Source organism: Micropterus salmoides, unplaced genomic scaffold, assembly GCF_014851395.1.
Source record: "Micropterus salmoides isolate LMB-PRFRI ecotype aquatic unplaced genomic scaffold, ASM1485139v1 Ms_hic_scaffold_11, whole genome shotgun sequence".
Classification (NCBI taxonomy): Eukaryota; Metazoa; Chordata; class Actinopteri; order Centrarchiformes; family Centrarchidae; genus Micropterus; species Micropterus salmoides.
The window spans coordinates 27599943-27625003 of NW_024040152.1; the positions used below are offsets into that span (position 1 = coordinate 27599943).

Consider the following 25061-nt stretch of genomic DNA (forward strand, 5'->3'; position numbering starts at 1 on the left):
GGTTTTTGTTTTAAACAATGCTAGTGATGTGTCTTTAGGGATGGCAATGTAGGGATGTGTGTCGGTTAGTGCACCATGGGTATAAATACAAAGACGTGAATATCTCAACAACTATTGGATGACTTACCTTGATAGTTGGTACATGTACATGTATGTTCCCCAGAGGATGAAGCCTAAGGGTTTTTGTGATCCCTTGACTTTTCAAATAGCGGATTTGCAGTTTTGAGTGAGTGTCTCGATTATATTGGCATGACATTGTGAAGAGACATTTATGTTCTGCACAGGATAAATGTTTCTTCTAGTACCATCTTAAAGTCATAACTGTAAAACTAATTCCCATTCCCATCAGCCTCAGCTCTACACTGTGTTTAATGCTAACTAGCAAATGTTAGCATGCTAACATGCTCAACTAAGATGGTCAACATAGTAAACAGCAACACCCGTTTAACATCATGCTAGCATGCTGACGTCAGCATTCAGCTTAAAACAACGATGTGCCTAAGTACACAGCCTCTAGCTCTGCTCTAGAGGCCTGTTACTTTATGATAATGCAATGTTGTTGCATTGTCTCCCAGTGTGATGAGAACACAGAGCCCTACAAGTGTCCTTGTAGCCTTCGGAACAACTGGCATTGGAGGACATACACAATGAGAGAGAAAGAGAGAGAGAGAGAGAGAGAGAGAGAGAGAGCACATGACCAATGGATTTATCTTCATGTAGACTAGCTTGGCAGGATGAACAGAGTGTATTCGCCAAGGTAAAGGCTGAAACGCATTTAAAGGTGCTCGTCAGAGAACTTTAACAAATGGAATATGGTAAAACAGAAAAGAGTGAAAGGTAGAAAAGGGAGGCAGACAGACAGTGGGCCCAACTAACCCTGGGGTCCAGAGGAGGTAGCCTCATCTCCATGCTCTTCAGCCACTGTCTCAGTGCTCTGATTTGACCCCTAAACTCACACTGCCATTGACTCAAGTCTTCCTCACCCCCCCTAAAACAGAGAGGAGCAATACAAAGTGTTAGACGTTATATTGATTCCAATCAAATATCTCAAATAGAAACAGAATGCACTAAAACGGATCATCTTAATCACGTCAAACAAATTCTAATAATCACATTTGTTTATATAGAGATAGATTGGTAATATCTCTAGTCTTCTCCTGTAATATTAATTGTTGTGTCATGAGCAGCAAACAGTGCTGAGTTGTTATTCGCTTATTATTATTCACATTGCATTCATAGCAGAGATGGGGACTCGAGTTAGAGACTCAGTGCGACTTGCACACACAGTGACTTGAGACTTGACTTGTGACTCGTCCTCAAAAGACTTAAGACTCGACTCGGACTTGAGGTGCAGGATTTGTGAACAATGTTTATTTTTTAGGAAACTTCTGATAAGCTTGCCATTATTCCTCTCCCTCCATTACCTATAATCTGCCTACGTAACACGTAGCATGCGTTTGTTTACTTGCCAAACTGGTGGTAGTTGTTTAACGTAATCATTTACGTCCCGCTGGCTGCCATCACGTTAATTATTACTGTTGGCTAGAAAGAGGTTACATGTTTATTGTTGATCATGTAACCTTACAGTTTTATTTAGTTATAAGGTTACATTGGTTTGAGAGAGGGGGATGTGTTGACTTACAGTAGCCTAGTTTAAGCTGTCATTGATTGCATTGCACATTACATGGTTGTGCTCTGTAAGATAAAAACAGGTTACAGCTTTATTGTTGAAAATTTAACTTTACAGTTTTAATTAGTTAACTTTACACTGGCTTTGAGAGTCAACAGGGTTTGTTGACTTACAATAGTTTATAAGCTTATAATAAGTCATTAATTGTAGATGCATTGTACATTAGGCTGCATGGTTGTGCTGTGTAAGTTCAAAACAGGTTACAGTATTTCTTATAGCTATGCAGTTTTATAAGCAACCTGGACTGAACGCAGCAGGTGATACAACATTCGTAATGACCACGACAGACTTGAGACTTGACTTGGACTCTTGCTCAAAGACTTGAGACTTGACTTGGTCACTAGCTTAAAGACTTGTGAGCATCTCTGATTCATAGTGACAAAGTGTATTTGTGGACACTGAATGCAAAAGCCTACTTTAGTGGTATTGTTATTTCAACAAATTCAAATTATATCTGACTGTGATTGCAGGAAGCAGAAAACTGGGAAAACAGACACAATAGCAAAGTCATGGCCTGTACTACAGCAGGAAGAGGTAAAATAAAGCCTTCAAAAACGATTATTCTTATCCAAGGATAATATTGCCAGAGCTTTGAAAAATATCTCATTAGGGAGGCATCTGCTCTCTAACTCTGTCTGCTGGGCTGGAACCTTAGTCTTTTTGTTTCAGTATGTTTCAATTATATGTTTTACACTGTGAGCTCACTTCACAGTTCATAGCTCTGTCTTTGTGTTGTTGGCAAATGCAGACGCACCGGTCTACAAAGCTGATACAATACTGTCATCACAAGCTGTTTTTTCTTTTTTTTTTCTGACTGTTGGTGGCCACTTTCAATCAAGCGGGCCTCACTTGGTTAATTTGCTATAATATAAAACTAAGTTAAGTATCTACATGTGATGCATCTATTGGACATAATAGCAATGCAAACAAAATGGCAAAAAAACCTGAAGAAAACAAGAGATGCAAACTGCATTTTATTTTACAGCCCTGTGGTAATATGACATTAGCATCATCATTTAGTACTCCTTCAAGATTGAGTATTTAAATTGCACAAATGTTGCAGTTTGTCAGTTAATCAGGGACACATTGTTGTAGCACTCTGTCAAGAGGATGAATGACTCTTATACATTAGCATACCTATATGTCTGATCCTGTGATGTAGGTGTCCGTGATCCAAACAAAGAACCTCCTTCATCCTGCAAGAGACCATTTAAAAAACAAAATGATCCTTGCACAAGTTCCTTACTTTTATAGCATTCCCAGCTGCTTGACCTGACACTGTTAATTCAACAGTTCATTACTATATACAGGGTATGATGATGTGAGAGGTTTTACACTTGTGTACACTCTCTGTGTTCTCACCTCCCCCACCTCTGATGTAGGGAGAACTGGGAGGGAAAGGGTCAGATGAGAGTAGTGAAGGGAGCCGAGTAAAGAATTCTTGGAGGTGAATGCCCCGTTGCGTCTGTTGGCAGGCTCCTCCATTAAATCCAGTGGCTAAGTTGGCACATAGAGCAGAGTCTGTTTAAATTTTGTACGTGGGAATTAGGTGTAAATCCACATGCATACCAGTAATGTCCAATGGAGAGGTGATTTTCAATGATGAAGTAAATGGTATTTTAAACCCTGATCAGAACACATTTTGGGGGGGGAAATGTCAAGATGTGTCATTCACTGGGGAGCTTAAATGGTTATTGTATAAGCACTGGCCTTCAACATCCTAGTCAGATTCCTTGATAAATCTCTAATCATCATAGACTTCAGTGGGTTCATATGATCATTTGTAGAGAAGGTGTTAGACTATGTAGCTGTATTTTACCGAATTCACTTGCGTCCTTGGGGAAGTGTGTAAGTCAGTTTAACGCTGCCCTCATGTGGTCAACTACTGTTTTTCCCAAAGGGAAGATTCATACAACTGGGAAGCTACAAATTTAAGTTAACACTACTGTATCAACAGAGACTTTGAACAAAATATTAATGTAATTGCTGTTGTCTTATAACCACTGGTTATCAGTTTCATAAAATATAATCTACTTTCCACACAGTCATAAAGAAGGTAAACACTGGAAAACCATATTACTGTTTCTCTATGATTTTCACAATATTCACATTACCTTTATATACACTATGTTCAAGGCATCGATCTTTTACTTTTCTTTGCATATAGAATTAGCTGTATTTTTGCACTTTAACAATAAAAAATAGGCATTATGTGAATGTGAGGTGCCTTATCTTTGATTTTTCTAGTGTTCCAATGTAAATTAAAGCAGCAGCATTGAAAAACCTTTTCTACTTTAAAATAGCTTCAGATTCATAGGTACTGATGCATAAATGACAAGAGGGCCTCTTCAGAGCATATTTATTTACAACATGGTGTTATGTTCAGAACATACAACAGAATCCACTCACCATATCATTCAAAGCAAAATCTGCCCCACAAGCAAAATGAACTGGTTAGTTTGTGAATTGATATTGCTAAAATTAAAATAATCTCAGTTACATATTTTTTTAAACTAATATTTTTCCCAAATATCCTTTGTAAAGTTAGTAAAACATGCAAGGCAAATTCATAATATATCAAAAACTTGATGAAAACCAAATAAAAAGATTTACAAAAGGTAAAACAATATAGATACACAGAAATATTTGCTATGGAAAACTAACTATAAGCAAAATAAAGCTTAAAGATTTTTTTGAGTTTGCAAAGTAAATCTGCGGCAAAATGTCAACTGAAATGAGTTAATTTGATATAATACATACATTCATGCGATGTTGTGCTGTATCAATTATGTCAATTCTCCAAATGTATTATTAGCACTTTGGTTGGACTTAATTTACATAGAAAGACAATACAAAAATATACTCAGTGGACTTTTAGGATGAGCTAAATAAAGATGAGCTGTTCCACAACTACAGTCAGTTGTATATCTAATCAAAGAAAAAAATGCAGAATTGTGTATGCTTTGACGGTGTTCTCTAAAAAAATCTTAAAATTACAATATAAATATCACTATTAGCATTGAAGAAATAAATTTATGAAAAAAGGTCATGAATGAAGAGTGTTCCTAGAAAGGCGTCCCAAAATGGTGTCAGGTTGACTCAGGCTCAATTTTCTTCAAATGTGATGCAATGGAAGAAAGGACATACTCAATGGCAGATCTAGAAACAAAAAAAGACTATGAATTGAAATTGAAATAAAACAAAACCATGCCTGCAACATGCAGCAAAACAAATCAAAAAATAAAATTTTACTTCATCTTTTGCAAATGAAATGAAAATGACATCAAACATGTTTTCAAAACATTTATATACTGTACCTGTGTAACTGCGTGAGAATGACATGGACTCACAAATCCATCCAAGTTGAGGGGATCGTAGGCAGCAGCCAACTGAGTATCTGTGCTCATAAGTTGGATTCTGAGGGACTGATGCAGCTGTCAAAACAACAGGATAAAGAACTGTCAGTCAGCAGTAATGAGGATTAAAGATGGTTCCCTAGCAATATCACTATGGTAGTGTGTGGGATAAAAAAAAAGCACAATCTAGGCTCTGAGATGTGATCAAATCCAACTGAAGAACAAAACAAACATAAGGGAAAAAACAAACAAACAAACAAACAAAAACCTATTTTCAACTTACAAGAACCAAAATAACAGGAGGCAGGTCTGTATTGGACAGCAGGGTCAAGTCTGACATCATCTTGGGATTTACCAGGAACACTTGATTGATGGTGAATATAAAGAATCCAAAACGTGGAGTGTGCAAAACAATGGTGTGAAGTCAAAGGATGCAGAAGTCCACTGAATACAAATGGCCACAAGTACAAAGTAATGACATACGTGAAACTGGTTTCTGAACATTCTGAATAATTTTAATTCTGGCAATTCTTTTCAGTGTTGTTTTCCTGTAGTGTCTCATTGTGTAGTGTCTCAAAGGTGTATTCTTACTGGGTTTATTTTAGTTAGCATAAAAAGATAAAAACAAAATCTGTTCATACTCTATACAAACATTCAGAAATTTGAAGGCATTTATGTATTTTAGTCTGTTAAAAACGTTAAAACTAAGTTGACATCCAGTATCTCATAAAGTAGTACGGTTGCAAAAAAAAGATAAAAAATAGACAAATATTCTTGAATTTCAAAGGAAACAAGGAATACTGGAAAAATATTTCTGTTTGACATACATACAGTATATATTAGTTTCAGAAAGCACAAGTATACAACTTTTTAACAAGTGTAAAATGAAAACTATAAATTCACTTAAAAAACAGCAGAAATGTCATGCTTTGCTTTAAAAAGTATAAACTGACTTGGTAATCAGTACTAAGGAACATTTATATTTTGAAGATCTAGCAATGCTTGGCTATGTCTCAATAGATGAGGCACATGTTTAGACATTTGTTATATATGAAAAAAATCAATAGCCTAGGCAATTCTTGATGTGACCACATGCAGGGCAGAATAAATAAATTATATTTTCTTAGTTACTGTAACTATTTTTTCCTTTGAGAAATGCAACTGTGAATAACTATTGCTGGTTCTTAGTCACAATTTGTTTCTTTGTTATAAACAGAACTAGCTAATCAAAATCTGCGGCTGTAGCCAGTTGAAGAGGATGTGAAGGAGGAGGATGAGAAGTTCATGCTGAAGCCAGAGCCAGCATCAATGCTGCCTCTCCTGGAGCCTGTCCGGGATCCGGTCCTTGAGCCAGTTCGGGAGCCATAGGCAGATCCAGGTCCACTGGCATTGTAGGGACTGTAGAGGCCTTTGCTGGACTGTGATGAGGCCTCCAGAAGCCTTAGGCCAGATCCTTCTTCGACCATGCTTTTGTCCATGGCATCTTTGAAGGAGATTTTCAGTTTGGTTTTTGGACATGTTAGATATTTAGAATAAGCACTGACATCTCTTAGTTTCTGGGCAGTGCGGGCATCGATTGTACCCTTCCTGATAGATTCATCTAGTGGCACTCTGCCCTCAACATCAGGCTCAATAAGTCCACCAGTCAGATATTGGACCTCAAGGAACCGCTGCCCAGCCTCATAATACAACCAGCCCTTCTTCAAAGCCTGAGAGGCAGACATCTTTACTTTAGTTCTGGGGTCTTCAAATCCATTGAATGCTTTTTGAGCCAGGTTGAGGCGATCAACCATGACTTTATCCACAAGGCCTTTTTCTGTAGCATCGGTGACTGAGAATTTCTCCCCAGTTGTGGGGTCAATTATTCCTCCTGTGCAGGCTTGGGCCTCCAACAATCTTTGGCCAGTGATGTTGTCTACCAGACTTCTGTGTATGGCCTCAGTGATAGACACCTTCTCCAGTGTGTCTATGTCTAAGATTCCAGCTATGGGGCCAGTCTCCTCTGATGGGTCATTCCATATGACTGCAGGGGCTTTAATGGAGGGTATGGGGCTCATAGGAGAGGAGTAGGTTGACCCAGTGGTGGAACCAGTGGTGGAACCAAAGGAGGATGAGCGAGAGCGGAAGCCTCCCATGTTTCCAGAAAGCATGTCAGCAAATTCTGTGATGGACAAGTTTCCAGCTCGGTATGTATCAAGGGCCTTCTGGTCAATGAGGCCACGTGAAAGAGCATCGTCAACATCATACTGTCTCCCTGACCTCCTGTCTATGATAATTGATTTGACAACACCATCAGATGAGGTCATTGTAATCTCTTCCCATTCACACTCCTGCTCAGCAAGCTCCAGGTAGGTTTGGTGGTCAATGAGCCCCTTCCTGTAGGCTTCGTACACAGTCATTTCTTTGCCTGTCTCTGGGTCTACAATGACAACTCTGCGTTTACGAACTGAGGATTTGGAGGAGGTCTTCCTTTCCCTCTTCTTTTCTTTTAGTAGCAGGAGCACTAAGCCAGTTTCGGGATCCGTGATGCACCTCTCCATGAGCTGGAGGTAGGTCAGGTTTTCCTCAGTGTTGGGGTCAAAGAAGCCTTTGGTGTCATCAGATGGATCTGTCAGGATCTCATTCATTTCCTCATCAAAGAAGCCACGTTTGTAGGCTACCTCAACTGGCAGACGATGACTTTCCTCTGGGTCAATGATTCCACCAGTGGCAATCTGGGCTTCCAAGAGACGGATTCCATGATCTTTCAGGATGAGCCCCTTTTTCATAGCCTGGAACAGTGAGATAGTTTTGCCTGAATAAGGATCTCTATATCCTGTCACTGCACGTTCAGCAGAGAGAAGCTTGTCTTTGAATTCTGGTCCTACAATTCCCATTTTCACAGCTTCATTGACAGTCAGCTTGAGGTTTTTAATTGGATCAATGACATACCCTGTGGATGCCTGGGCCTCAAGGAGTTCAAATGCAGTGCCTGGCCTAATCATGTTCTTCTTCATGGCCTGGTAAATTGATAGACGTTCCTTTGTGGACTCTAAAAATACACCAGCAATACAGCTTGTGCCTTCAAGGTACCTTGATAGTTTTATGCTAACCTCCTCCACTGAAATAAGACCCTCATTCAGTTCAGTGATAGTCTGCTGGTCAATAATTTGTGAGCGAAGCAGCTCCTCAATTGTGATCTCTTTTCTCAGACCCTTGAACATCAGCCTCTTGTCTCCCAAGGAGAGTAGGCGCAAGCCACCGTCTAACTTGCATCTCTTGAGCAGCTGTGCATATGACACCTTCTCTTCAGTGACAGGGTCAGTAAATCCTTTAACATTGTCAGTCAGTCTCTCGTTGGTTTCCTTGTTGATGTAACCTCTTTGCATGCTAATGTCTGCCGGCAGGTGGAACTGGAATTCAGGATCAATAATACCACCAGTGGCAGTTTGTGCCTCTAACATTTTCAGAGCATAATCCTCTGGAACAAGATCCTTTTTCATGGCCTGGAAAAGAGATATGATTTTCCCACTGTATGGATCTTTGTATCCCGTGACTGCTCTCTCAGCTGAAAGAAGTTTATCGTGCATCTCAGGGCCGACAACACCCTTACGAACAGCTTCGTCAACCGTGAGTGTTTCATTTTTAACTGGATCAACAATGAATCCTGTAGCAGCTTGCGCTTCTAGGAGACTGAGGGCTAATTCTGGTTTAATAAAACCTCTCTTCATTGCTTGGTATATACTCATCTTGGAGCTTGAGTCAGTTGTGACCCCAGCAACACACCCTGTGCCATAGAGATACTGTTTTACACTAGTCATCTCCATTATGTCACGGATGTCCCTCTTGCCCTGTTTAAGGAGGTTGTATGTCTCCAAGTCAATGATGCGGGCATTGTAGAGCTCCTCAATAGTTATCCTTCTCCTTATAGTCTTATATGACAGTGGACTATCGTTTCTGATGATCTCTCTCTGCTCCATGATCTCAATAATAATGATGATCATCCGCTCTTTAGTGATTTTACCAGAGCGATATTCATCCATGAGCTTCTGCCTCTCCTGATCTGGAATCAAATTTGAGTTCATGATATCCCAGAGGTTCATTGGTTTATCAGCGAAGCCCTCAATTGGAATGTCAATTTGGGTGTCTGCCAGAGCACTCTGTGTTTGTTCCTCTGTGTAGAGGTATGTCTTCTCCACAACAGTTGGAGACTGAGGCTTGGAGAGTGGGAGAATGTACAGGCCTGTCTCTGGATCTCTTTGACACTTATCTTTAAGCTGTCTGTAGGTAACATTCTCGTCGGTTTCTGGATCTGAGAAAGCCTTGTTATCAGCAGATGGTTCAGATAGGGTCTTGGCAATTTCTTTGCTGAAAATGTTCTTCTGGTATGCAACATCAGTTGGGACACGGTGGCTGTTCACAGGATCGATGATTCCTCCACTAACCATCTGTGCTTCCAACAGTGGCATGGCATGCTCTTTCAGGATGAGATCTTTTTGCATTGCTTCAAAGAGGGAGATTTTGTTGCCCGTGAATGGATCTTTGTAGCCAGTGACAGCTTTTTCTGCAGAGAGGAGTTTTTCATGTAGCTCTGGACCTACAAGGCCTGACTTCACTGCCTCATCTACTGACACGCACTGATTCCTCACTGGATCTACAATGAACCCAGTGGCAGCCTGGGCCTCAAGAAGTGAAAGACCTGTGTTATGTCTGAGGAGATTTTTCTTCATAGCCTGATAAATGCTTATTTTCTCTTTTGTCGGCTCCAGGTAGATGCCAGCAATGCTTTCAGAGCCCTGGAGGTATTTATTGACTTTGGAATTTTCACTGACTTGTTTAGGTCTTGTTTTGCCTTGTTGAAGGAGATCAAAGGTTGGTTTGTCAATGATTTTGGAATCATACAGAGAGGCTGCAGGGACAGGAGCTCGCAGTCCCTTAAAGCTGGACTGTTCTTGTTTCTTGGCTTCTTTTTCATCTACTATTGTAATTACAATCTTGATTATCTTTTCAATTGTAACCTTTCCTGACCTAAACTGTCTTAGCAGGTCAAGCCTTTGTTCCTCAGTGAGATATTCAGAGTTTATGATTTCCCAGATGGTAATCTTCCTGCCCTTAAATGGTCCAGAGTCAAGCTCCACAGTTGCCTGAGTCATAACGTCTTTTGTCTGGTCTTCGGTGTATGTTTGCTCCTCCTTTGCATTGATTGCTTCATCAGAAAGAGGCAGAAGCTGGAGACCAGTTTTCTTGTCAATGACACACCTCTTGAAAAGCTGTGAGTATGTGACATTTTCTTTTGTGTTTGGGTCTAAGAAGCATCTAGTTTCATCAGTTGGACTGCTGAGAATCTGCTTCATTTCGTCATCAAAATAATTTCTCTTACAGGCCACATCATGAGGAATGTGATGACTCTTTACTGGATCAATAATGCCACCGGTGGTCATTTGGGCATCGAGCAGTCGAATTCCTTGTTCTTTAGGTATGAGATCTTTTTTCATTGCCTGGAACAGAGATACAGTCTTTCCAGTGTAAGGATCTTTGTAACCTGTAACAGCTCTCTCTGCAGACAGGAGTTTTTCATGCAGCTCAGGACCAACAACACCAGCTTTGACAGCTTCATCAACAGTGTACTTCTGATTATGAACAGGGTCAAACACGTAGCCTGTTCCTGCTTGGGCTTCAAGCATTTTCAAGGCAGGCCCTGCCCTCATCATGTCTTTCTTCATAGCTTGATAGAAAGACATTGTCTCCTTTGACGAGTCAATAATTACACCTGCAATGCAGTTTGTACCCTTCAGCGCTTTGTGGACAGAATCTATTTCAGACACCTCTTTGACTGTGATATTGCCCTTGTGCAATTTGTTGTACAGGTCTTTATCAATGATTTTAGATTCCAGGAGCTCAGTGGCAGGAACAGGTGCTCTCAGGCCATCAAAAGTAATTTCATTCTTTTTCTCTTTCTCCTCTGCCACAGTAATCACAATCCTAATGATTTTTTCAATTGTGATTTTGCCTGTCTTGTATTGACGGAGAAGGTCCTTCTTCTGATCCTCGGTGAAGTACTCAGAATTGATTATTTCCCAAATGGTGACAGTCTTCCCCTTGAATCTTCCAAATGGTACAGACACAGTTGTTTTGCTGAACACATCCTTGGTCTCCTCCTCTGTGTATATACTTGAGCACTGAGCAGCTTTGTCTGTGATTGGCAGGAGTAGCAAACTGGTGTCAGGGTCAGGGATGCATCTTGCCATTAGCTCAGAATATGTCAAAGGCTCCTGAGTGCTGGGGTCAAAGTATCCCTTTGTGTCATCTGAAGGGTTCTCCATAATCTTGTTCATTTCAGCATCATATTGTCCCTGTTTATATGCTATTTCATTGGGTACACGGTGACTATTGATAGGGTCGATGATGCCACCAGTTGCAAGCTGAGCCTCAAGGACTCTGATAGCATGATCATGTTCCATCAGACCCTTCTTCATAGCTTCAAAGACAGAGATCTTCCCGCCAGTGTATGGATCTTTGTAGCCAGTAACTGCCCTCTCAGCTGAAAGCATTTTGTTGTGCAGTTCAGGGCCAATCAAGCCTTCCTTGACAGCCTCATTAACAGAAAGTTTCTGGTTCTTAATAGGGTCTAACATGAAACCTGTGGCTGCCTGGGCTTCAAGAAGGATCATGGCTGTGCCTGGTGTAATTTTCTTTTCTTTTGATGCTTGATAGATTGTCATTTTTTGATTAGATGGTGTCAAAACACCAGCAATGCAGTTCTTTCCTTTAAGAGTTCTTTTTAGATTTTCAGTCTCACCAAGCACTTGCACAGTAGTTTTGCCATTTTTCAGCTTGTCAAACTCCTTCTTGGGTAAAAGTCCGAGGTCGAGAAGTCTGCTTGCAGGTACCTTATCACGGATACCGTCAAAAGCCAAGGGATCTGGTCTCTTCTCCACACTGTCTACCACATCACCGGCATTTTGGCCATTGTAAACATTCTTTGTTATCTCAACCTTTGTTACATGGATGAGATCTTTGTCTGAGTCTTTCTGTGCTTCCTCAAGCTGCTGCAGTTTCTCGCGTAATTTCTGATTCTCTTCTGCAAGAATCCTTTCCTGCTCTAGTCTCTTCTTCTCCAGTTCCTGCATTTCTTTTTGCTTGTTAAGCATCTCTTTCTCAGCCTCTTTTTGTTTGTTGAGGGCCGCATCCATGGTAGCCTGGAGTTTCTTCTTTTCCTCCTCCATCTGCTGTCTCTGGTGTTCCTGTTGATCTTTGAGAGCTTTGGCCTTTCTGACTTCCTCTTCAAATTGGCTCTCCAGCCTCTTTTTCTCTTCTTCAATTAGCTTCTCCTTCTTCAACAGCATCTCCTTTTCTGTCAGGAATGTCTGCTGGAGCACCGTCTTTTCATGTTCAATTTGTTTTTGCTGTGTATCAGCCATCTGATAATAGAAAAATAGAAAACACAAGTTAGTTAGGTGTATAGGTGTATACATATTCACATATGTTATGTAACCCGAACTGTTCATTTAATGTGTAATTGATACAATTGTTACAATGCACTCTGCTTATGCATATAAAGTTAAAAATCTGTGAAGTTATATGTGTGCTTTTCTGCAGTTTCATTTGGAGAATGATTGATTGATTGATTGTGCAATATATTTTTTCAATATATTATTCATATATATTGTATTATTATATTATTGTAATTGTTTCCAGTCCAGAACAACCAATAGAATGATGTTCCTCAACTAACTAAGAAAAAAAAGTAAGGCAAAAATATAATTGATTAAACTTCATCCTATTAACAAACATTTAGATGAATATGTCTGAAATAATTGGACAGAACATTGTCTGCAAGGACACAACTATTACCTTCTTGTAATTGATAATCACTCATCATGTCTGTAACATATATGTAATAATATTACCAATTCAACCTTTTCACTGTCAAAATAATTATTATGAAAGTAATATTTCAATTACCATGCTCCAGGTAATTTAATACTACTACTTGCAGTGGACTGTGTAACCTTATATAATGTATATCTGCAAAACGAAGTAAAGCAAATCCAAAATAATACAGATTTGTAATAAGTTCTTGGTGGCTCTGCTTATTAAGAGGCCACACTGGACAACCCCCCAAACAAACAAACAAACAAACAAAAAAAATCAGGTTAATATGACGGCCAGTTGTATAATCCAGTTGCGAAAAATGATAATCCAGACTGACACGGATTATGATGAACTAGATTTGATGAAGTCTATCCTTTTTCTATAAATATTAAAGCTTTTATAAACTAGAAATTAAATAATATGATATTCTGCTAAATTGTGGTAACAATAAATTAATCATTATAGCAGATGCTATTTTACATTTTACTTATTTGGATAGTTTTTTGTGTTATTTCATTTGTTCCAACATTGAAGCAATTTTGTTACATTAGAATTTAGTGCTCACTACTGGATACAAGTATGTATTTCATGTGACACTCCAAGGTGTTACAACAGACACACCTAATAAATTATGACAAGGGACAAAGTTTAGAAAGACACATTGAATAATGGTAAGTTTAAGAGGGATAATACCCTCATATCTGTATGATAAATACTCTGCATGGATTTTAGGATGGTACCCATTCAGAGTGTTAAACATTAAAGGAATATTCCACTGTTTTGTTTTGTTTCTTTACCTCTGCTAATAGTAAGAATAATGATCATACCAACAATGCTCCCAATTCAGTGCATTGTATATACTTGGGGTAAAACCTAGGGGTGGGGGTTGTGGGTGAAGCCAAAGTACACTTGTCAAGAAGGAAGTAAGGGCTGTTGCATTCCATTTTATGTTAATTGATGCACACTAGTGCATGTCATGGTTGTGTCAGATAGATGGCGGACAGGCTCAATAGGTATGGTGACTCTGGCAAGTTATTTTAGCATGTTAGTGTTGGTGGCAGAGCTTTGCTTGCCTGACAGATACACATATATTACGTCTGATGGGGTGGAGGCATGTTTGGTGGAGGTGTCTCTTAACACAACATTTACATGAATACTGTGCGTTGGAACAAACAAGATATTGACATATCTGTGACGTGTATTGTGTATTGTTCTTAGCCACTAATGGGTGTGTTTGAATGTTTTTTTATCCTGCAAATACAGGTAACATTCAAGTTTGGGGTGGTGATGGACCAGTGGATAAGACACATGCCTTTGGTGTGGGAGACCCAGGTTAAATTCCCCACTGTGACACATCCACCAATGTGTCCCTGAGCAAGACACTTAACTCCTAGTTGCTCCAGAGGCATGCGACCTCTGACATATAGAAGCATCAGCTAAATTAATAAATATAATGTAAATGTAAAATTTGGGCACATCCATGACAAATGTGGTGGGACATTCCTTTAAAATTTGCTAAGCACTGGCATATATCTTTAGGTTAGGGGTTCTGATAAATCTGTGGGTGCACGTGCTGCAATACTAGGATATCTCTCTAATTGTTGACTCATACTTAAGTTGAACTTTTTTAAGAAATTGCAAACGGAATATCATAATTGTAATACTTATAATAATAATCTGATTGAAATGATGTAATAATTTATTTTGGAGATGACTTGCACCTGAGTTTCAAACTGAATAAATTTGAAGCATGTCTTAAAAATTAAGAAACATTCCAGGATATAAGGTGACATTGAGGATGTGATCTGCATGAGCACAGTGCACTGTAAAAGAAGGTCAATCAAAATCATATTTACAAACAAAAATATGGTTTCATGATTAGTATAATCAGAGAAAGGAATAAAGGAAATAATAAAGGTCATTTCAGAAAGTGTGTTAGTTTTCAGATAGTTAACAATGACATAAGCTGCTCTGCTATGTCATTTTTGACACAATACCTCTTTAGACTTATTTTGAAGTTCTTCAGCCTCCTTTTTCAGTCTATCCTTCTCCTTCTCTAGGTCTGCAATAGCTTTGCGTAAATCGTCAGCCTCTTTGCTGGTATTCAGTCTTGCGACTTCCAGTTTTTCCACTATGGTCATTTTGTCTTTGGTGGCTATTTCAGTCTCATGAAGGCGGGAAGCGATCATATCAGCTTGTTTCTTGAATTTTTTAGCCTCCTCTTCAGCTTTGGCCTGGGCTTCACTGAGCTGAGAAACCTGAAGTTTGAGGTTTTCGGCTTCAGCTTTGATCTCCAATTGTCTTTTCCTTTCCGCTTCAAGTGACTTCTGGTATTCCTCCGTTTCCTCCTCCAAACGCTGTTGCATTTGTTGTTTATCCTCCAGCAGCTTTTGTGCCTGCTCCTGAGCCAAGTCCTTCTGCTTTTGGAGCATCTCTGCCTCAGCTCTAAGTCTAGATGCCTCTTGTATGGCCTGCATTTTCTCTTTGAGCATTTTCTCTGCAAGAGCTCGTTGCTGATTGAGGTCTTCTTCTGCAATCTGTCTACAGCGTGCAGCCTCTTGGGCTTCTACACTAAGTCTAGCAGCATCCTCTGCAAGCTTTTTCATATTGTCAGCCTCCTTGGCAAGGAACTGCTGCGTGTTATCCTTGTCTTTCTTGATGAGGCGTTGATTTTCATCCTCAATTCTCATTTTGTGTTTGAGTAGTTCCTCCATCTGAACCCTGACTTTGAACAGCTCCTCCTCCACCTCGGCCCTTTGTCTGACAGCAACATCAACCTCATCCTTCAAGCGTTGCAGCTCTTCATCCAGGACAGATTTCTGTTTATCAGTCTCATCAAGCTTAAGTTTAACCTTTGTGAGCTCTTGCTCCACTTGGAACTTCTGTTTTAATGTTTGCTCTGCCAGTTTTTTGTGCTTTAGCATATCAGCATCAGCTTGTTGCTTCTGCATGAGTGCTGCACTTTCTGCTTGTGCTCGTTTAGCAGCTTCAAATTCAGCCTCCTTCCTCAACCTCTCAGCATCCTCCTGAGCTTTGGCTTGGTGCGCAGCTTCTTGCTCTGCAGCTGCCCTTTGTCGTTCTGCTTCCTCTGCTTGTTGACGAAGGAGAGCTGCCTCCATTTCTGCCTTCTCCTTAGCAGCCTCTGCCTCTATGGCAAGCTTCTTGGCTTTCTCGTACTCTTCTTTAAGCTTCTTGTGCATGATGGTATCTTCCTTCTGTTGAGCAAGGACACTTTGGACTTGCTCCTCAGCTGTACTGCATTTCAGGGCTGCTTGATGGGCTGCAACAATCTGCTTTTCTGCTTCTTTGTCGGCCTCTTCTTTCTGCTTTCTGGCTTCTTCTGCTTTCTTTTTCAGACGATCGAGCTCCTCTTGGGCTGCTTTGCGCTGCCTGGCTGCCTCTTGCTCCGCAGCAGTGATCTTCTTAACCGTTTCCTCAGCTTCCCTTCTCCTCTTCTCCTCCTCCAGAGCAAGCTTCCTTAGTTTCTCTGCCTCCTCCTCTGCTCTGAGTTTGCTTTGTTGAGTTTCCTCTGCAATGTTTTTCAGTTTGTTCAGTTCTAGCTCCAGATCAAGTTTACCAGATGAAGCTTTTTCAAAGTTGAGCTTAAGAATTCGGATTTCTTCTTCGACAATTCGCCTCTGCTTGAGCGTGTCATCCACTATGGCCTTTTGTCTTTCCATTTCAGCCTCTGATGATTTTTTGAGTAGGACAATCTTTTCCTCAATGTCTTGCTTGTGCTGGTTGGCCTGGTCTTCAAGAGCTTTCCTCTGGTAAGACTCATCCTCAGCCTGCCGCCGGAGTCTTTCGTTTTCTGCCTCCTTCTCCTTCAGGGCAATTTCAGCCTCTGTTTTTAAACGAGTGGCCTCGCTGATTGCAGCCAGCTTCTCTTTCAGAATCCTTTCAGCCTCTGCTCTCTGTCGAGCGGCCTCTTCCTCAGCAACTTGTCTCTGATGCTTGGCCTCCTCTGCAATGGCTCTAAGCTTGCTTGCTTCCTCAGCCAGGTCCCTCATCTTCCTGGCTTCAGCCTCAAGAAGTTGTTTGCTCTTCTCTGTGTTAGACATGGTCTCCTTTTCTGCCTTGGACTTAAGCTGACTGAGTATATCCATTTCACTCCTCACTTTGGCCAGTTCATCCTCCAGCTGTTTCCTTTGTTGTTCAGCTGCAATAACTTCATTCTTCAGGCGGTAAAGTTCGTCCTCCAGGAGGGATCTCTGCTGTTCTGCGTTGTCAAAGTCTGCCCTAAGTCGAATCAGCTCCTGTTCTGCAGAGAGTTTCTGCTGAGCAGTGCTCTCAGCTACCTTTCTCTGCCTCTCAAGTTCCTTCTCAGCCATTTCTTTCTGCTTCAGGGCTGACTCTTCAGCTTTGGCTCTCTTTTTAGCCTCACGGTCAGCCTCCTCCTTTTGTTTCTCAGCTTCTTCTTGAGCGAGGGTCTTTTTGTGAGCTTCTTCCTCAGCCTGGAGTCTTAGACGAAGGGCCTCGTTAGCTTTTTGCCTCCATTTCTCAAGCTCCTTTTGTGCTTCTTCTCTGGCATTTTCCGCATCCTCCTGCTGTTTCTTGAGATATGCTGCTTCTTGTTGAAGTTGAAGGACAGCGCCATGCTCTTGTTTGAGTGATTCTTCCAACTTTGAGGTTTTTTCCACAAATGAGATGTGTTTGCTCTGGAGCTCAGCTGCGGCACTCTTCTGGGCTGCTGCGTGAGCAACCTGGATTTGTCTCTCCTTTTCTATCTCTGCTTGTTTCACTTGCCTTTCAGCCTCCTCTGCCTGCATCTTGAGGTTTTCGAGGTCTTCCAGAGCTTTTTGCTTTTGCCTAGCAGCTTCCTTCTCTGCCTCAGATTTGCGTTTGAGTTCTTCCTCTGCTGTGCGCTTTTTCTGGGTCTCTTCATTTACTTGTTTGCGGAGCTTCTCAGCTTCTTCCTGGGCGGCCTTTCTGAGTCTCTCAGCTTCAGCTGCTCTATCACGAAGTTGTTGGAGCTCAGATTCTGCGGTTGACTTTTGTTTTACTGTTGTCTCAAGTTGGATCCTGATGAGGCGGATTTCCTCTTCAATCTTGACCCTGCTTTGAAGAGCCTCATCCACTTGCTGACTTTTGTCCTGGATCTGCTGCTCTGAGAGGTTTTTGAGCTCATGCAGTTCCAGCTGGATGTTTTGCTTTTGCTTTTCTGCATCTACAGCAGCAACTTCTCTCTTGCTTACTTCTTCCTGCATTCTGAGCTTCAGCTCTTGAGCCTCTTTCTCAGCTTTGGCAATGGCCTTTGCGTGAGCTTCAGCTAACTGCTTCTGTTTGTCTAACTCGGCCTGCATCTTGGCCATTTTTTTCTGCTCTTCCTCTTTCAGTTTCTCTGCGGCTTTCTACATTAGTGGAAGCAAATAGTAAAGAAAGGATTATAATCAAGCATGACATGTTAAAAGGTAACACTTTACATTAACCAGCTCAAAATAGTGTGGCTTAAAATTGTAATTACTATAGTAATCACAGCCTAATCACACTAGAATATGAGCAAGGTAATGCACTGTATTACCGATGCAATGTTAATGTTAAAGTTAGCTCGAAGGTCAAGTCAAAGATAACTAGATGCAAAGTAGATGCACATTCATCAAAGTGATGTTTCATTCATTCATGATGCAATTCAAATCATTTAAAAAACAATTCAGAAAAAAATGGATGGTGAATCAATTAATGTATGGAAACAAAATATCACTTCACAACACAGCAAGAAAATCATATGGCATGCAACTGTAGCTGTAGCACTAACTTTCAAAAACTGCATTATATTATATATATAGTATAGTAGTTCAGGTTTAATTTAGCTTTCATTCTTATCAAACTGAACATACTTTGTTGAAATATTATTTCAATATTTATTGCATAAGTTGCAAGAAATTTACTGTTTTCATGTATGTAATCAAGTATCTCTCAAACATATTTATTTTATAATCGCTATTCCAAAATGGATATGTTGATGTGTGAATGTAAAATGTCTTCAATAGGCAATTGTACAATGTGGGGTTCTGTTGAACTGTTTCACATAAAAATGTATATACAGTTCTGTTTTTTATTTATAAAGACTAAATGCTTCATGTTAGAATAGTATTAACACCATATAATTAGACTGGCTTTCATCTCATCCCATGTACTGGGGGTTCTTTAAATCACTGTGGAATGGAATGGAAAAGAAAGGCAAAGTCAAGGATGACAGGTTCAGCTGATGTCACCGTCAGCCAGGAAAACTGTTCATGACAGCAGGAAGTGTAAGAAGCTGGAAAGTAGGTTAAAAATAATATTGAGAACATAGTTTAAGTAAGAGTGATTCTAAGAGTATAGATAGTTACTGTAATTCTTTAAGGCTGCAGTGAAAGCAAGGAAATAAATATGCCATGGAAAGCTATATTGCAGTTTGAGAGAGACACAGATGTTAAGATGACAGAGGGAATGGAGATTATACAGCACAGTAGAGTAGGTACTTAAAGCACTGAATAATTTACCTTTTTAATGCTCAAACAAGTTAAGCAATCATCATGGCAAAGCACTGGCAAGCAGTTAAGAGAAGCAAAGAAACAAACAAAACATTAGGGTTAGAAAAAACTTAATTTGTGGGGGAAAAGGAGAGCTGAAGACCGTTATAAACAGACTGAACTACTCTTAACTTTGATTTAATCTGGGGAAATAAAGTGGCCAGAAGGGTCAGAAGAGAAAGGAAAATAGTAGTGAAAGAAAGAACCCCTCACTCTAAATCTACAATGGCACAATACACACAATGAATGGGGATGGAGTAGCTAATACAAACACAATGTGCTGTGTTTATCCAGTCTAGTTTTAGATTGACACTGAGTCTCAATGTAGCTTCCAAATAAATGATCTAATTATTGTAATAATACTATATGTAAACATACTCAAACCTCATGCAGCATATTTGTTTGCAATGATTATTTTGATTATTGTTTTTTTTTACTATTTCACTACTTCTTTGTCTTGATAGGATCACAACTGAAAGCATGTAATATGATCCAAAAATCTGTTCTTCTCTAGCTTTTAGATCAGCTACAGTATGCCAATGTTTCATGTGTAACCAGTGTAAAGGATGTATTTGTCGCCCGTACATTAATATCATGTAACATGTGCGTTTGTGTGACACACAGAGAAAAGCATGCATGCACTTTGGTGAACGGTTGGTTGATTATTTGGTTTGTTAGGTTAACGTTAGAATTTAGTTTGTTTGGGATCCTCAGCCAGTTGTCACGCACCTCCTCGTTCTCCAATCGAAGCTGTGTGTCAGTGATGAACTTGATGTACTGACTAGTCAGAGTCATCAGCTCACTGTACCGGGTCCTCAGTGTTACATACTGACACAGAGAGAAACAAATAACACTTAGACATCTCATTTTCAGCTTCATGCATAGGTCTTTCACAATGAAATGACCCGATGGTTATGTTGTCGTTCATCATAATATTCACTATTTTCTAGAAACTGTATCCAATATGGGCTTTAAGAAACACCCAACACACCTCCTGAATGATGTTGTCAGAAGCAGAATCCAGTTTGGATTTCTTTAAGGGTGAAGCAAGAGGCTCCACCTGAGCTTTGTAGGCGACCAACTGGAGTTCATAGTCCTATTTGAAAAAGAAACTCCATACATTAGTCATGCCACATAAACTTTATAAAAATTACAATATTTATGAATTTAAGAATGAATACCAACTTGTGTAGTTTAATGCTCACCTTGATAGCACCAATGTATGCTTTAGCATATGTTTGACACTCATCAACTTTGTCTTTGTTCTGCTCAATCTCCTCCAGCAGTTTCTGTTTTGAAAAGGGGTTTAAATTAAGAGTTAAAAGTTGATCTACTAGTTTCATGTGAAAACAATTAAAAGAACGCTGGTAATATCAAGCAGTACACAATGTACCTTCTCCTGGGCCAATTGCTCTTTCAGAGATTTGCTGTCAGTGATGGGCACAGCCTGGATCTTCTCCTGCCTTTGCTTGGCGTCGCCAATCCAGCGGATCAGCCAATCATAGCTCTCACGATAGTAGCCTAGCTGCCGGCCAAGCTGCTCTAGCTCTCTCTGGCGGAGGTCCATCTGTGTGAACACGGCCTTCCAGCGATCCTGGAGACCAGACAGGAGCTGGCGGTAGTGGTCCAGCTCAGCATCACGCTCGCTGTGCACACGTGACATCTTGTCACTCACATCAGACGCCTTCTTCAGCTCTTCTTCCAGAGAATCAAACACTGGCTGTTCACCCTCAGCCTCAGATCGCATTTTCTGCAGAAAGGCCAGTCAATAGTGAGGAAACAATGTCAAAATCATCAGTTAAGACTAGGCTGTACTACTTAAAGGGAACAGTTCCCAATCACTTAAGAAAGTTTTGTTATTTCTGAACCCAGGCACCTAGTAAAAGAATTGCATGCTGTTTACCTTAAGTTTTGTTCTGTAAGTCTCTACTTCTTTGACATCACTGGGCACAGTGTGAACCTCGCGCAGACAGTCCTCATACTGCTTGAGAATACCCTCAGCGCCCTGTGTGTTACGGATGACCATTTCCACAGTCTTCAGCCTGGGGCAAAGAAACAATAAGTAAATACAGTAGAAAGACATGGTGGCAGTGGGAAACAGTGCATTTTCTCTTAACTCTCAAGAGTAAGTAGCAGGAGACTCACTTGTCAAGATAAACGGAGGACAGCATGTAGGCATGATCCATCTTCTGCACAGTGAGGTCAAGCTCTGAGCGTAGGACAGGAGCTGAGGCAGACTGCTGAGGGGAGGCCAAGACCTCTTGCGTCTTTATAGATACGTTATTAAGGTCCTTCTTGAGGCCGTCAAGCTCCACCTGGACTTTCTGTACAACAGAAGGAAGACATCAAGAGTTAAACATGGTAAAAAAAACTGACTGACTGAAAAACAACTGACGAAGAAATCACAACCAGCCTGTTATAAGGAGCAAATTCCCAAAATGTGCTATAAGGCACCTTTAAAATTTTAATTAAGCTGTGCTGGGTTTCTCTGTGCAAGGAGAGGCCAGAGGCACTGCACAAATTGTGATGCCAGCAGTGACCTGAGCAGCTGTTGTAGCCGGCAGCCCAATAATCTCTGCAATTTCATACAACTGCATACATGCTCAAGATCAAAGCAAATGTGATTCTCTGCTGTATTTTCACACTGTTTGCAGCTCTCTCTCCATTTTTTACACTATGTCCAGCGATTTAGGAGAGAGAGTATACAATGTTTACTCTCTTTCTTCTTTCCACCAATCACTGTCCTTACTCTCCACCATACTGCACGTACTCTGGCACAATATCATTAAACAGCTTTAAGTGTTTTCATTCAATTACAGAATTATCTAATCATAAATTTTATAATTTTATAGAATATATTTTCTTGAATATTCTCCTGGGAGGGCTGCTAAGACTCACGTAATTGATGTTTTGCCTTCTAAAGACGTTGGGTAATTAGGCTTATATGAAAACTAGCTGAGGTCATGATGTGTACAAAATGCCATGACGGTTATTTAATGCAAATGGTGTGATATGACGCGTTCACAATGAACACATTACACAATAGCGAGATGCAGAGCATTTTCAATTTCTCTCAATTAAGATACATTTCCTCTAGCAAAGGATCTTTACTATTCATTTTCGCTTCATCCACACAATTAAGCTGACAGGAATACATTTAAAGCTGATGTAGATAATCCTCCAGACTGCAGGCAATTCAGCAGATTCAAGCCTAGTGGCACATAGTATAGCAAGTAAAGAGGCTGGTAGTAGCAGTCTGCTAATGTCTAATTAATATGGTATTAATATGTAGTGTTATCAATATGATAATGATTTTTTTTTTTGTCCCACTGCTATTTCAACACATGACAGACTTAATTTGAGTACAGTACCTTCTGCTCTTTTGTCTTCTGAACACATTCTTTCAGAGGTTCCTTTTCGATAGGTCTGCGTATGCGAGCCAAAGTCCCTGCTTCACAGTTCTCTATGTGCACACGCAGGTCCTTGAGCTCAGAGATGTAGTTCTTGCACAGAGACTCATCCTGTTGACCTGTGTAGCAACATTTTAACAGTTTAATACGGCACCATTAGATAAACAAATTTAGCCAAAGGGTGAGGTTGTAGGACAAACAGATTTTTGATGCACTCAAGGGCAAGAATGTACTGAATAGATAATGTAATACTATATATCACACCACTTAGATAATAGTTTAGTGTATATGGTATTGTGTGTTAGGCCATGTTTATGTTTTGAAATTGCTGATGAGTAACTACTGGCGACTACAGTGCGCTTAAGCACGATCATACATGCAGCTCCATATACACTACAGTCAACGCAAACAGTATATAGCAAGTATTTATTTTCTACCCAATGCTAGTAATCACACCATTAGGTGATATGGCTGCATGACAAAAAAGGACACCATCTTGTAGCTTAACCTACAAAATAGGAATTCCACTTTGTGCAGAGATGCAAAAAATAAAAAGCATCTTGGAAACCAAAACAACATGCAGCCACTCAGGATTCTGCTCTAACGGTATCTCATCCAAGGCTTAAAAGCATGTACACACACTATCTTGGTGAGCTGTAGCTTTGACTGACTTAACATCACTCACCTTTGAGCCTAACAACCATTAGTCCTGAAAGGTGAATGACAATCATTTACTGTGAAGTTGATCTACACTTATTGGATATAACCTTTACATATATCACTTAATAATCAAAAGCAAATTGTTGTTTAAAGGAAGAAACATCACCTTTCTCCATGGAGCGAAGCAGGCTGTCGAAATGCTGGGTTGACTTGGTGTAGTCCTCCTCGACCTGCATGCGGTCATCGGGGCCAAAGAGCTGTGAGTCCTGGCTGTCACGCATGTAGTCCTGGTAGTGGAGCTCCAGGTTCCTCATCATCAGCCTATATTCCTCTGGTTTCATGGTCTTTAACTGCACAGAATGGAGAAGAATTAGGGCGGGATTAGAAGGCAGGTCTTCAGTGGAATACCACTTTATATTCTGAAGAGACTGGTTTGATTTGATTTAACTGATTGATGCTTTTTTTTTGTCATTTGTCATTAAAGCACAAACAAAACAATTGAACAGTAAAATAGTGCACTCTGGAGTGCAAACAAATTCCTGCAGTAATGACTTTGATTCCAAACACTAAATATAACACTCTTCCCTGCACAGCCTGCTCTTAAAATATTCGACTTTAGAGGCCTTCTATATCCTCCTTAAGTTCTTTATTTAGCTTCCATTAACTATTCACAGCCAACTGAAGCTATTAGTTTGGTCTTATTTTCTAATAAAAACAGTAAGCTGAGGTAAAGGTTGCCTGTTGTTTAATACTAATACTATGTTTTTTAAATACTTCTTTCACCTTGCACATACAGATCAGCTTGTGATCAACACGCACACCTATCTCCTAATTCAACATTTCTTAATGGTTTATTTTTTTCCGGCATAAAAGTGTTCATAGTCACCATAGTGATGTTCCAGGAGCGTATCTGCATGAAGTCTCTCATCAGGTACTGCCATGAAAGCAAGCTCTTCATGTCTATATGGAGAATCTGCCACATAGACACCATCTGCTGATGACCTGCATCCAGACTGGAGTAGGAGAAGAATGCAGGAATTAAGAAACAGACGGAACTTCAGAAATTGTACATTACCATTTACTGAGTATTAAACCCATAATCTATTTGGTGTAATGTGTCAGAGATTGTATTTGGTAACTAAAACAGTGCAGAATTGCCTCTCTAAATCTGTCTAAAGTGGTTTGTAGCATTTAAATATTTTTCCTGCTGCTTCAGGATTATAGAAAATGTGGTTACCACTTTCACTAAAAACAAATGGTTTGTCTATAGTGGAGTTGAAGACCCAGAGTAAGGCTGAGCAGCTACATTACCCAGTTTACATACACCTATCTGTCACGTAGGTGATTGTTTTGTTTTACTGTGTTCTCACCTGGATACACTGTCTGTGGCCTCCTTGTTGACTGGAGGTACAATGAAGCAGACAGAGGGCACCACCGCCTCGTGTCCATTGTGGTTCAGGACCCTCCACTTGAAGGGCTGAGAGTTGTTGAGAAGCGCACACTCATCTCCTTTATGGACTGTGATCTGAAACGCAATCCATGATTGATGAATACAAACATGAAAAAGGGCTTGCTG

The 25061-nt window shown here is 40.2% G+C and overlaps 1 protein-coding gene across 13 annotated transcripts in view; it reads right to left on the reverse strand.

The window, feature by feature from the left end:
* Window positions 1–4032: 4032 nt before the first annotated feature.
* The window catches only part of plecb (plectin b), a 145121-nt gene continuing 124092 nt past the window's right edge, over window positions 4033–25061 (reverse strand). For 12 of the 13 annotated variants that reach the window (XM_038712073.1, XM_038712072.1, XM_038712077.1 and 9 more), the window contains 14 exons: window positions 24856–25010; window positions 24372–24498; window positions 23652–23835; window positions 22787–22944; window positions 21561–21739; window positions 21319–21457; window positions 20809–21165; window positions 20621–20704; window positions 20407–20511; window positions 20145–20243; window positions 14898–18251; window positions 5330–12446; window positions 5008–5124; window positions 4033–4849 (listed from right to left, as the gene is read on the reverse strand). In XM_038712073.1, coding sequence (XP_038568001.1) covers window positions 6273–12446; window positions 14898–18251; window positions 20145–20243; window positions 20407–20511; window positions 20621–20704; window positions 20809–21165; window positions 21319–21457; window positions 21561–21739; window positions 22787–22944; window positions 23652–23835; window positions 24372–24498; window positions 24856–25010 — 11115 coding nt within the window. In that variant the 3' untranslated portion in view covers window positions 4033–4849; window positions 5008–5124; window positions 5330–6272. The remainder of the gene's footprint in view (window positions 4850–5007; window positions 5125–5329; window positions 12447–14897; window positions 18252–20144; window positions 20244–20406; window positions 20512–20620; window positions 20705–20808; window positions 21166–21318; window positions 21458–21560; window positions 21740–22786; window positions 22945–23651; window positions 23836–24371; window positions 24499–24855; window positions 25011–25061) is intronic. The other variant, XM_038712074.1, reaches the window with a different exon arrangement.